The following is a 13,629-nucleotide window of genomic DNA, read 5'->3' as shown; positions in this document are numbered from 1 at the left end:
GTGAGGGTCGGAGGGGAGGAGGGGGGAAGGGACACTCGGGCTTAGACAAGTCCACTCTGGGGATCCTGTATGCGGCAGGCCATCCGTGAGTCATCGTATATACGTATATATGTATAGCTTTATATTATACATCTTTTTAAATATATATATATAATATATATACTATACACAGGCAGTAATGCTGCAGGGGAAGGGGCAGGGCAACCCAGATGTTGTTAGAGATGCCACAGAAGCAGCAGAGTTGTCTGGATGAATGGTTGGACTTGCTGCGTGAGGTGGCCTCACTGGGCTCCTTGCCTTGGTCACCACACTCTTGAGACGGGAGCAGAGCCTCCTATGGGAACCATCCTGCAATGCTGCCTTCCTGGGTCCTCCCAAGCGCTTACGAGGGTGCAAGATGTGGGGCCAAAGATGGCCTCCTCCCCTGAGGGAACTGGCAGGAATAATGTGGAGGGGAAGGGTATACAATGAGGTGACAAACAGCATAGTGGGGATGTGTGTGAGCTGGGGACGGGGGAACCTTGTTCCTCAATACCCATCAGGAGACTGAAGTGATAGGTAGAAGTGGAGCAAAGCTGCATCACCTCTTTGCCCTTCACAGCCCCAACTTCCATAAAACAGTCCTTTACTTGGGGGTTTCACAAGACAAGAGGACATCAAGGGACCCATGCTCACAACAGGGGATGGCATTTGACTCAGCAACATAATCCTCTGTAATCCAGCCAAACGGCGGAGAGGGGAGAAAGCCTTCATATCATTTTGCTTATATGGCCTTCCCTCTCATCTTCTAATCCCTAGAGTGGGACTGATCTCACCCATGTTTAGGATCTAAAAGGACATGTCCTAGCCAGCTGCCCAGGCCTTGCCTATGGCCCTCAGAAATAGGCAGCGCCTTAACAGAAATGCCTCAGGCAGACCAGAACCTGCAGAACCAGCCTATACCATGGGAAACTTCATTTTAAAAGCTACATACAAAGAAGGTGAATCCTACCCCCAGGCCTGTTGTCACCAGGCCTCAATGGCAAAGGCTGAAAGGAAGTTAACCTGAGGAGAATATGCCTCCTCCTATGAGCAAAAGCAAAAAATTGCTGAAGTATGTACTATTATAAAGCATCCCCTGCCACAGCAGTCCCTGTCCTGCAACTTACAACAAGAAGGAAAGGGACAGAGAGGTGGGAAGTAACCCAGGATGAAGCCACCTGGCTCATCTCCCACTGACAGGCCTGCTCTGAGGGAGAGGCCTGTTCCCACCTCAGGCCCACCAGAACCCATCAGTTACATGAGGGAAGCAAGCCAAAGAGGATGCAGAAAAGCTTCCTCAGTTGTCAGCCCCAAAGGATGTTTAGCCACCCATGCAGCTTTAATGGGAGAAGGGACAGGTAAGACAGTCCCATGCTATACCGCAAAGCAGACCCCTAGGTTAGACAGACAGACAGACAGACAGACAGACAGACAGACACACACACACACACACACACACACACAGGTCTGGCCCATACCTCCTCCCCATAGGCCCAGTCCTTCACCCTCCTGATGAGTGGGGACAAGCGATGGCCAGTTTCTCCTGGAAAGTACATTGCATTTTTGTGCTGAGGGCTGGTTATTTATAGCTTCCTCCTCTTCTTGGTTCCTCCCTTCCCACCTCACCCAAAATGAAAGCATGAAGGATGATACAGATGAATCTGGGTGAGTACACTAGTTTTTCTCCTCCTCCACCTCATCTTTTTTTCTGTGCCCTCCCCTGGCAGAAGAGACGGACTGGAGGGAGTTCCCCCCACAGCCATAGTCATGACAAATCTCTCTCAATAAAGTAACCCTCTCCCAAACCTAAATATTAGGTTGGTCCCACAGAAGAATAAGCCCAAGGGGCTTCCTTCTGAAAAATACCCTTCCTATTTACAGTACTGTTTTCAGAGCCACAGGGCAAGAGATGTGCCAAGTTCCTCCTCATGCTTCAACCAGGCCTACTGCTGCCCCTCTCCCGCTTCACTAGTGGTTAACCACAAGCAAGGGATGGCAAACCATGGGGAGGGCTGCCCACAGCACAAGTCTGCAGGCAACGTCTCAGCCCCTGCCATGTCTCTTCCTCACCCCTGTAGGCAGGTCTAGCAGCCTTGAAAGCTCCAGATAACAGGTAGAAATTGTGCCTATGTACAATGGAGAAAATTGCCCTCCCTTTGGGGCCTGCAACTCTAGGTTTTCTACCCCTTTCCTGTCACGGTGGGAGAGCTAGAGAGAAGTAACACTAGAAGGAGGGGAAGGACCGGTAACCCAGATGTTTTATGCTGTCCTAATGGCAATCCTGATGAAACAGGACTCAGCGTCCTCCAGACAAGATGTTCACACAGCCTCAAGGCAGACCTGTGTCCCCTCCTCCTGACTCCTGAAGGTGCTACAGGGAATGGGTTGAACACACAGAGGAAGCACCTATGGGTTTGGGGTCTGCTCCTGATCTCTGCCACTCAGGCCAGTGTTACCTGGACCAGGCTGGCAGCCCGGGAAACGGAGCTCCTTACTGCTGCAAGACATACCCAGCCTTGTGTTTCAGCCTCTTGTGCTCTGAGAGGTGTCTGTGCTGGGGAAAATTGTCCAGGTGGCTATTGCTGAATTATTTCCCTTTAGGGACACTGTCTTCTGGAATAAACATTACTTCTATCCTGGAATAAAAAGTGTGCTTCCAGATCAGCATCTCTACTTGAAACAAAATCACCAGGAGTGTGGAAAAGCATCCATACAAGCTCTGTCTGGCAGTCACTACTGCCACCTAGGTGAGGCTTTAAAGACAGCCAGGATTTCAGATGCTGCAGAAGGAGCACTATGTAAGGTATAGTAGGGCCAGTTTTCAGAGTGCTCAGCCTGACCCCAACCAATTTTGCAAGGACAGAGGAAATTTTCCCATTTCAGCTCACCTTGCTGAACCACACACTAAGACCTCCTCCCCACCTGAGTGGGAAGCAAAGCACAGAGCTCAGCTGGGAAGGCGCAGGACCCTTTACTACTCGGTTACACCCCTGTATAGCAGCCAGCCACAGGCTGGCTGTCATAGCAGCAGTATTTCTTGCCAGGGGGAGTCCTGCTCCATTCCTGCATGCTACAAAGATGGTGTCAGTGAGAGGCTTTGCAGTTTGGTAGCAGAGGAAAGGAGGAGGATTCAGCAGGGCATGAGGGAAAGTAGCTTTTTTCTCCTCCTCCTCCTGCCCATGGCGAAATGGCAAAGCTCTCCTCTCCCTCTGATTAGACTCCCTCAAACAGCGCAGCTGGGGACAAGGACTTCCTAGGAGCACACCTCCTCCATCCTTCCTCCCACAGAGCCTGCACCTTGATGCCAGGGACAGCACAGCTCCCCTGTCCTGCCTCACTAAACACAGTGCTAATCTGAGAAGAGTTGCAATTAGGACATACAGATCAGGGGAAAAACACAACCAGCTCAATCCAAAACTCAATCCAAAAGGACCTGGGGACAGAGTGACTCTCGTGGCACTGTCACTCTACTCTGTCAAGTCTCTTCATTTAAATCTACAGATGTGTCTGTGGTTTTGATTGTACCTGCAAATCCTCCTCCTTCCCCTCCCACTTTATCTCTCTCTGCTCCCTCCCCTTCTTCCCCCCTGCTCAATACCATTCCTCCCCAAATCCTCTAAAAATAAAGCATCCCTCCCTCACCTGTGTGCATCAGCACGGGAGAGAAAAGCACCTTTGTCTTTGCATGCCTACGTGGGGACCCCTTTCCCACTCCCCCACCCACCTACAGCCCTCCCTCCACCCTCGCACGCCTGCATGCTAACTCTCATGTCTTCCCCCCTTTTGCCACCTCATGTTCCCCTCCCTGAGCAACCAGGCCTTGGGCCCAATTTGGATGCTCCCCCACATCTACTCCAGCCTTTAGCAGCACCAGCTCTCCTAGGAACTCCTTGGTCCCTGTTTCCTCTCACCCCTTCCTTTCCTTCTCTAGTGCCTTTTTCCTCTGCTCTGCTGGTGCCATAATCCCTCTCTCCTGTCCACCAAGAGAATGAACTAGATCCTTCCTTCCCGTGGTGAGGGAAGAGGGAGAGAAGGGAAGGGGGGACCCTTCTTGTTGCGACACAGTGACACATTTGGAACAGCTTGGTTCTGGCGGGTAACTCTGAGGGCAGGAGAAGGAAGAAGTAATGGGGCGCTTTTTTTCTTTTTTAAAAACAATAAATAAAAACAGATGACCCAGAAGGCTGGAGCATAGCTGAGAGCCACCTCTTGTGCCACTATGCATGTGTCTGTTTTGTGCCTTGGCTTTTTGCCAGCAGTGGGAAAGGGGCAGAAGGGAAAGGGGAGGGGGAAGGGGCATCGGTGGCTCAGTAGTTCTGCGTTTGGTACCCTTGTGTCTCAGTGTCAAAAGCATCTGCCGGAGGGGGCTGCTGGTACGTCCCCACCATATCTGTAGCATCCTCCTCATTCGTGTAGGGAGCATAAGGCATGCCGGAGTCCTGACTTGGGTCCATGTAGTCCTGGGAGAAGAGGGCTGAATCGGCACCCAGACGGAAACGCTGATACGCCAGGAATGCCTGGCCCACCTTTAAGGGAGGAGGTACAGGAAAGAGATGGGAAGCAGAGAGAGGACAGGAGAAAGAGAGGGGGAATGTACCGAGAAAGAGAAACAAACAAAAGTGGGGTTAGTAGTGGTTACAGATTAGTGGGTGAAGCCCATCTGGAAGATCACTGGTAAAATACATCCAAGAGCAAGGAGACTTAGACTGCCCCTGAGAAAGTGTGAGCCCACTGGGAGAGGGAGGGGGGTGAACTAGGACAGCCGTGACTCCAGCTGGCTGTGTGTAGCCTGCCAGGGCTCACAGCTGTCTCTGAGGTGTGCTGGGCATCTTCTGCCCAGTGATGGGGCTTCACTGACATGGCACAGATGATTGCAGAGGCTCAGACAGCCTGTGGATATCCAGTTAAGAGCTGACCCTGGGGAGGCAGTCTGCCTCAGCTTCACCTCAGGAGGTTCATCTGCTGGACTGGATATATGAGCCATTTCACCTGGAGCCCCCAGAGGCCAGGAAGGAGAACAGGATTTGATTCGTAGTACTGAGGTAGTGGTCACCCCCAAAAAAACCTTTCACTGCAGTTAACCAGCCAGTATCTGCAGAAGGCAACACAGACCTTGAGAAAAAGGGCAGGGAGGCAAGGCAGCCATTTCCGAGACTGGGGTGGTTAACAAGCGTGCTGCTGCCTCCTGCCTCAGGCACTGGAGGCAGACTGCTCTTTGGTGGATTGAGGGAGCCTCAGCACAGGGTTCAGCATTGCTGAACTACCCCAGCACACATGGCTCATCTTCCCAGAGCATCCCTGATAGAAGTGAGCAGTCTAGCAGGTCAGGGACTGCCCTGGGGGAGAGGTTTGGGGAGAATGAGGGGTGGGGGAAATGGAAAAGATGTATTAGTGGGAGCAGATGGTGTCTCCTGGCTAAAATATTAGGTCTGATCAGTCATTGAGAGAAAGGCACAACAGTATTACTCAGGATTAGTTAGGGTGCAGGTGAGGCAGAGAAGGGGGGCAGAAGAGGAGGAGAAGTTGTCAGTTCCAACTCCCAGTGGGAAGCTACTCATTCAGTGGATGGCCTGGTCCATTCCTGTTCAAAGGCCCATCTCACCCTGCAGTGATGCCATACTGACACCCATGCTCAGGGAGTTGGAAATGTCTGTGCTCAGTGACCTCCTCCATCTGCAGCCCCTTCCCCCAAGCTCCCCCATGAGTGCGGGTAGTTAAGGCAGCAAGGATGGGGAGTTAGGGAAAAGCGTGTTGTACTCTTCCTGAAAAGTAATGTCTCTGAGTCTCCGGAAAGCCAGAAACGTGAGGGAGCCCTGTGAGGAGAGAGAGGGGTGTGGGGAGGACAATCAGTATGAAAGAGCAAACCAGAGCATTTGAATGAAATAAAAAATGAAGGAACTGGAGGAAAGGCTGTCTGTTCAGCCACCTGCAGCCCATGCACAGGAGAGGACCACAACAGGTGACAGCATTCTGCTTAGAGCATTCCTCTGAAAAAGAGTCCTGGGGGACCCCTTGCAAAAACCTTGAATACCATCACACTTTTTGCCAGAGCCTGAGGAGCACTGCTGTTTGCAAGGGGCCTTCAGCAGCACTCAGAGCACAGGACACAGCTTGTGGGGGGACACACTTGTTGCTGTCCCTTGTCTCCACTGTCATGTTGGCAAAGGTGCTGGCTGCACAACTCTCACAACCCCTGGCAGCCCCCCTCCTTCTATGACAGCTTTGTTGTGTGACAGCACCCTTCCTATCTGGGCATAACCGCCCCAAAATAACACCTTTAGGGAGAGGAGAAGATAAAGCCACAGGGAATTACACAAGGAGCACACTTTAGCTCTCACATACAGGCTCTTTTGCAGGAGCCTATGTGTGGAGGGCTGATAAAATATCTCCTTGAACAGATGCACCCAAGGCACTCACAGGGAAACTGGCCTAAAATGCTGTCCTGTTTGGTCTCTCTTATCACTACAGACAAAAATTACTCCGAACTAGGGCTTTGGGGGCAGGGATGAAATTGTGGATAATATTTATATTGGACATCATGGTCTGCCCAGGCAAGGAATTGCTGGGGAAAGGGAAGTCTTAAGAGACTCCACCATCATTTTCCTAAGTGACTCAGTGAAGCAGAGCTGCCATCATGGGAGCAGACTGTGTCGTGAGAGCTGTAAGGGACACAGACTGCAGCCTCTTGTGGCCACTGGTGACATTTCACCTGATGAGAGCAAAGCAGGGAGAGAGATGGATGCAGCCCAAGGCCTGGAGTGCCCTTCTATCTTTAGTGTCTGAGAGGTGCCAGTGCTGTTAAACTTCTTTGATGCATGGGGAAATATTGCTTGGGGAGGCTGGCTTGTCCAAGGTCATATTAGAGGTTTGTCAAGGACACTCCTGACTGGAATATGGGACTCTCATTTCTGTCATACTTATTAATGCTCTACTATCTTCTTCCACATAAGGATTGCAGTCTTTGTTCCCAAGTTAGCCTCAGAAGCCATGTGAACTGGGATTTCAGAGGGAATCAGTCTTAGGTAGGCACCTTCTATCCCCACAAGCTAATACACTGCAGAGGACACTTGATTCAATATCATGACTGTTTTACTCACCCAGGTGAAGATGGAGAAGAACGAAAATGCGATGGCTGCTCGGGCTGCATCCCCTCCCTCATTCATTGGGTTGTCCTCTTCTTTTGAAACTTGCCACTGGTTGGTCAGAAAGCAGAAGCCAACAAACCACAGGAATGCCCAAAAGGCTGGGATGGACCACCACCATCATGCCAAACCGGAAAAGGAGAGAGATCAAGAAGGTAAGTGTGAACAGATCATAAATACATTGTATTTCTCTTGAACCTTCAACCCTGAGAGATCCTCTGCTGTGTTACAAACTGGGCCAAACTCTGTGCAGCCTTTCTAAATCCTGGTGATGGTCAAATTGTCAAGGTGATGATAGGTGTCTGCAGAAAGCACCTCAGGAGTGTTAGTGTCAGGAGTTTTCATTTGCTTGTCTTTGGATTAGTCACGGGACTTGCATTTGGTCCTGGGAGGGAGTTTGAAGGGCTTCCAGTACAGGAGAGATCACTTGGGCTCTCTGAAATAGCCACTGCTTCACAACTCTGTCCTGCAAGGACAAGTGAAGAGCAATTTCTTCCAAGGGAACTGCAGAAGGGTGGGAAGCAGCCAGACTGCAATTGCACAGTGCCTAGACTTTGCTCAGGCTAGCAGAGTTAAAGCCCTTACATTGAAGAGAGGTGCTGAGAGATCATTAACATCCTGCACTGTTTACTAATAGCGTCTCAGTTTTACACCTTTTCCAAAAGACGGGTAACACTCTACAACAGTAAACGGGGTAGGAAAAAGCACTGGAAAACAAAGACAGAACAGCAAGTGCACCACAGCGTTTTCCTGCAGGCTCTGGATCATGGCACCCTGGGAAAGGGGTCAAGACAGGGAGAGCTGGAACTTGGAATCAGATTGGCATCTGGTGGGGAGGAGTGAGACTCACCCTCTCTCCCAGGTATAACCAGATGCCGGTGGGGGAGGGAAATGGGCATTTGTAAGTGGTAATGAAACTAAGTGCTTGCATCTTTGGAGCATGTTCCTATTCCTTCCCCTCTCTGCATCCCATTAGCTGTACACAGGACTGCCAGACAGGGGGCAAATGTCCTAAACATGAACAAACTTCCAAGCCAGAAGCCCTAAACGAGTTCAGATGCCGGAACTGCTCCTGTTCTCACTCCACTTGTGGCTCCTTTGATGAGCTATAGGGGAATTTTGAAATGGAGAAGTTTCACTATATTGATGTAATAAACCAGAACTGTGACTCAGGATCACAGCATGATCATGATGCTATCAACTTGCCTTACACATGCATACACACACATGCTCTGTCTGTCATTTCTACACACTACTGGGGATGAAGAGAATCTGACTGTAAATTAGTATAAGACTCAGTGTCTGAATAAGGTCCTGCACAACTATCAGTACAGGGAATGCCAGGTGACTAAGGAGGAATGATTTAGTCAGCCTGCATGTAATCCTCACCATTTATTTAATGTTGAAGTATATGTGGTTCAAACACTTGTGCTGAAGCTGGAAAAGAAGAACATACCATCTCCAGACATCTACACTCAGTCTTAGGAAGCATAAGCATGCAGGAAGACAAGACATGCTGATTCTAAAGGACTCCCTCTAAGCTGTGTCTATACAGAACAGCAGAAAGACATCAGCCAGCCACTTCTTTCTTTTGCAGATCACGTTTGTGGCAGTCAATCGTTAACAGCAGGACAGCAGTGTGTGTGTACACACTTGGGCCCACCACACAGAGCTGCCTTTGGTCTCCTTAACCCACTATGGGACCACAGTGAAGCTGCCTGCAGAGCTGCTACTGAAAGGAAGTCATTCTGAGAAAGTGTGGAAGAGAGAAGTGGTGAAGGGGGAGAGAGGAAGAATGACACTGTAAAAAAGAAGGCAAGAAGAGTTTGGCTGAGAAGAAGAGAAAGGAAAAGGAGAGAGGGAAGGCCTGAGAGAGTAAGAAGCCCAAAGAGTTCTCTGCTAGCAGGAAGCCTGGTGTGTGAGGTGTTAAAAGATCCTTTCCTCTCCCTAGCCCATGGTGGAGAGGGCCCTATGCCAGCTAGCCAGGAAGCTTACCAGAGACTCCGATGTCCGAGAGAACTGCCTTCTTGCGGTCTTTGACACTACTGATCTGTGGAAAGTAGGCATCCAGAGCCAGGTAAAGAAGGCAGCTGAGGAAGGCGAGGACACCCACAGTAATGCCATAGTTGCAAGCATTGCGATTGCGGTTGAAAATGCAGTGCTCTTGTGTCTCATCCAGGCGGTTCACATACCCTTCATTGACAATGGAGCCAAACACCACGATGGAGAACACCTGGTGGGGAGGGAGGCAGGAGACACATGAGGGCAAAGTCTAGTCTCTGGACCAGCACACAGGAGCAGAGCTCTGCACAGGACGGCTGCCCTTCACAGGCATCTCTGCTGTGCAGAGCTCCTGTCCCGCTGTCTTGTATGGACGATAGCCATGGAGAGTTTACTGGGGAGATGGTTTTATTTTATTTCTGAGGATTAACTTAAAATAGGACACTTTTAAATTGATTCTTTTTATCCATCTGATCTAAACCAATGTAAAACAGTCTCAGTCTGGAGTAAGGGTGGCTTCCCGCAGACACACAGGGAGTCAACATGGAGTGTAAATTAGGATACGGTTTTGGTAGAGGTGTCTGTGTACAAGGGCTCCAAGTAGCGGAAATCCTCTTAATCTGCATTTATTCTCCCACCCACTCTTTCTCCTTCTAGGAATTCATTGTTCCTACCACACATTTGTTCACTAATTTTATCTATCCAGCTACTATTCTACTACTATTCTATTTTCCCTATTCGCCCTCCCACAATCCACAACTCTGCTTGCTCTGCAGGTCCGTTCTGCAAGGCTCCCTCTCTCCCCATCTCCCTGCACTTCATACATCTGCCATAATCCACAGTTATCTGTTTAATCTTCACGCACTGACTTAGCCTTTGTCTCCTGCTACAAGGCCTTCTGTCTTTGACACAGCAGGTTCACCAAAGCAGAGTGATATTTACAGCAGCCCCCTCCTTCAAATCAAATAAACCTCATATCCCAAGCACAGCTTCCGCTCAAAGCCACGGGAGAAAGAGAGGAAGATTAGTGGCATGTACAGATTTTTCTTTGCAGGGGTATCTTGAGACCTCAGAAGGCACAGTGTGTGTTAGACACAGACCTTCCAACTTCAGCAACTCTGGTGCCAGACAGTTGCTTTTCACAGTAATCTTTTGCTTGGCAGTTTTGGATGGTGATGTACTTAAATCTGAAAACAGGTTTCTAGAAAGTGAGCCACAAAAAACATGCAGAGAAACCCTCCTGGGTATTTGCAGCAATTCTCTGGGCTGCCTGCAAGGATACCAGGTAGATGGGCAATGGGACCTCAAGCGTGGAGCACACATACTTGTGATGTGCACTAGGATTTTACCATGCCGCTCTGCTAGCATGGGAGTTATCTCCGCAACAGGAGCCTATCACACGGTAAAGCAAGGAGTGCAGTAACTACTTCCCAATCCCCGAAGTGAAGCAGCAAATAAAAAGTAGGGATGGCCAAGTCTCCCACAGGGAGTGGAGGTAGCTCTAAGGATTTGCTCAGTCAGAAGGACTCCAGTACTGCTTAATCTGTCCATGGTGTCCTCTCCTGGTCCTTGGATAACTGAGAAAGCAGAGAAGCTGCTTTGCGAACACAGGGATAAATAATTGGTTGATAAGTGCCAATCTGATACATAATCTGTCATCAGTGGGGTTGGAGGCTTCAGATCCACAGCGCAGACCCCTGTCTCAGTCTTTTTCTCCTCGCTGGTCCCCACTCACCGGCCCTCATTTTCTCACTCATCTCTCAGGCCTAGTTTCCTTGCCCATCCAGGCTCCGTCTCTTTATCCTCAGCCCTCCTCGCCCCAGTCTATTCCTTCCATGCCCTCCTCCCTCCTTGCCTTGGTCAGGCTTTTGTCCCCTCTGCTTTCCATTCAGGAGGTTCCCTTCTCCCTGCTGCCTAGGTGCCATGGGCAAAGGCAGCGAGGGTACACAGGATCAATAATTTTCCTGCTCTCAGTATTTGTGCCACAAGGACCTTTGGGCATCAAGAACCAGAGGAAAAAGCTTACTCACAGTCCCTTGCAGTCAGACAGACACTCAATGTGGACCACATTTCAGCTGCCAAACTCTAACGAGTTATCTGTTGAAACTCATATTATTTTTTCACCCTAAGGCTCATAATTTGGTCACATTTGGGTTGTTGACATTGGACATATTTTTGACACACTAGAAAAAACTAACAAAGCTGGAAGCTAATGCTCCCAGGCACGGGGACCATATGGTTTCTCAGAAAGTTTACCAGAGTCTTTTAAGCATGGAAGTAAAACAACTTATTTTTCCTCCTCCTTGTTCTTGAAAATTGGAATGGATCTTTTTTTTGCTGAAATTGCCTGTGAAAAACAAGAGCAAATAAAAAACCCTTCCGCTTGAAGCAAATATCTAGGCTTCAAAATTTCAGTCTGAATGATTCAGAAGGTCAGCAAAACTGCACACAATTAAATATAGAATCTTTTAATGGGAAGTCCTTCACACCTTAACTACAGGCTATGTTGACAGCTCTGCCTTGGTTAATTTGCAGTAAACAGTGTATTCCTCTAACCTGAGGGAGAGCTGACAAATTCCTTGAAGTGAAGTCTGACTGTGAGGCTGTTATCAGAGCTGACACTGTCACCTGAAATACCAGTCTCCTTATATCGGGATTACAAAGTGGATGCCTGGTTTTCCATAGCGTTAGACAAAAAACATATCTTCTCTTTGGAAGATGAGAAACAATCTCAAAAGAGGAATAATCTGGGATTCGTTTTTGTTTCAGGGATCAAAAATGATATGATGTTGATTCCCTGACTTGGGTCAGCCCTTCCAACAAGCTCTATGGTGAATCTCTGCTTACTCATTTTGGGACGAATGACTTCTCTAATGGTCTCTCCCCAGAGACACCTTTGTTTTCTCTGCTCATATCCTGATACACATCTTCGCTCTGCTTGGGTTTATTGCTGGCCTGGAACAGACTTCACCTGGGAGTGAAAGAAGCAGAGTAATTCCTTTTTGCATTTGTTCTTTTATACTTATGTATGTTGGCACTTCGTAAAGAACAAGTTCAGAGTCATAGGACCACAGGGACATCTCACTCTCCCTAAATTTTCAAGCAGAGGTGGCAAGTCTAACTTCCTTTCTCCATCTTTTGACAGACATGCTACAACTTCTTTCCTATGAAGAGTGACACAGTGAAAGTTGTTTCCCAGCCTGAAGGTACCCAAGATAAGATCTACTGCCAAGCATCTGGTTTAAGACAGTCTTAGTAGTTTTCTGAGGAGATTCCACAAGGGGTATTCTCATTTGTGAGTATAACAAGTCACTGCAAATGCCTATCATCTGCATCCTAAAATAGCCGCCCCAAAGTACTGTCTGCCGTTAGTACAGACCACAACACAGTAGTTGAAGGGATGCCTCTTTCTCTCTGTGTTTTTCTCACAACGGATATCTGCTCTGGTATTCATAATCCATACTTGGTTCCCTGGTACTCCAGAGAAGGAAAGGTTAGTGGCAGGGGGGAGGGCTTGCTCCCTGTGTCAGCCTGCCACTGCCTTCACAAGACAGCCCATCACAGCAGGCCACCACGCAGATCATTAGTGCACTGAAGCATTCAGCTGGACTGGATAAAACAGAACGGACAAGAGCTGGCAGGTGAAAACCAGATGTTTCAAACCAACAGCCTGAGTTGGACAGCAGGAGAACAAGCAGTCGCTGCTGCAGTTTGCTTGTTTTATCTCAGTGATATCAGTGTACCCAGAAGCTATTGCAATTGCACAGCAAAACAAATTTCTAGAAAAGTGATAATTATGAAAGCCCAGATCTTGCAGCCCTCAGAAAAAAACATGTTGCACACCTAATCCACAGCAACTATTTCTTGTCAGTAAGGGGGTGGGTGGAAGATTACTAATTTAGCAAGTCATCATAGAAAGATCAAGCATTTTGTACTTCCTTGATTTTGCAATCCATGTGTGTGCAAGTATAACCCAGGCAGTAGGTACAGTATGAATGTCTGGATGGATTATAAACAAAAATCCAAAAAGCCTGCAAGGATGAACCATTTATGATTCAGTTCTCATGACATCTGCATCACTTACAAAGACACACTGACCATCAGCAGCACTGATACAACCCTGTTTCCCCTGTGCATTGCTGCTGCGTGTCACTCGTATTACAGAAATACCCCCATTTTGTACAGCAAATCCCCATTTCACAAGGCCTTGTGTATAGCAGCTAGGTAAATGGATCAAAATGCATGTACAGCTGCAAAGACAAGATGAGGTAAGAGGGGAAGACGGCAGGACTATTCTGAGATGTACAAAATACATAGAGATGCACAAAAGTTAAGTTATTTGTCAGAAGACTTACAGGAAGCAAGCACAAAGCACTGGATCCTCATATTCCTCAGTGCAGTACAGTGCTTTCATTGCAAACCATTCTCTCATTCTGTAGAAGGAGGTAATTAGCTGCTTTCTTAT

General features: G+C 48.5%; 1 protein-coding gene across 1 annotated transcript in view; it reads right to left on the bottom strand.

Moving 5' to 3' along the window:
* TAB1 (TGF-beta activated kinase 1 (MAP3K7) binding protein 1) overlaps window positions 1-13,629 on the bottom strand; it is a 38,436-nt gene that overhangs the window by 15,490 nt on the left and 9,317 nt on the right. Inside the window, exons 2-3 of the mRNA XM_067310107.1 lie at window positions 9,159-9,396; window positions 7,119-7,264 (exon numbers count right to left, since the gene is read on the bottom strand). Of these exons, the coding sequence (XP_067166208.1) occupies window positions 7,119-7,264; window positions 9,159-9,396 (384 nt within the window). The remainder of the gene's footprint in view (window positions 1-7,118; window positions 7,265-9,158; window positions 9,397-13,629) is intronic.

The sequence above is a fragment of the Apteryx mantelli genome, chromosome 1 (assembly GCF_036417845.1).
Source record: "Apteryx mantelli isolate bAptMan1 chromosome 1, bAptMan1.hap1, whole genome shotgun sequence".
Classification (NCBI taxonomy): Eukaryota; Metazoa; Chordata; class Aves; order Apterygiformes; family Apterygidae; genus Apteryx; species Apteryx mantelli.
Note: the sequence above shows the minus strand (reverse complement) of the source record. Positions and strands in the feature narration are given on the sequence as shown.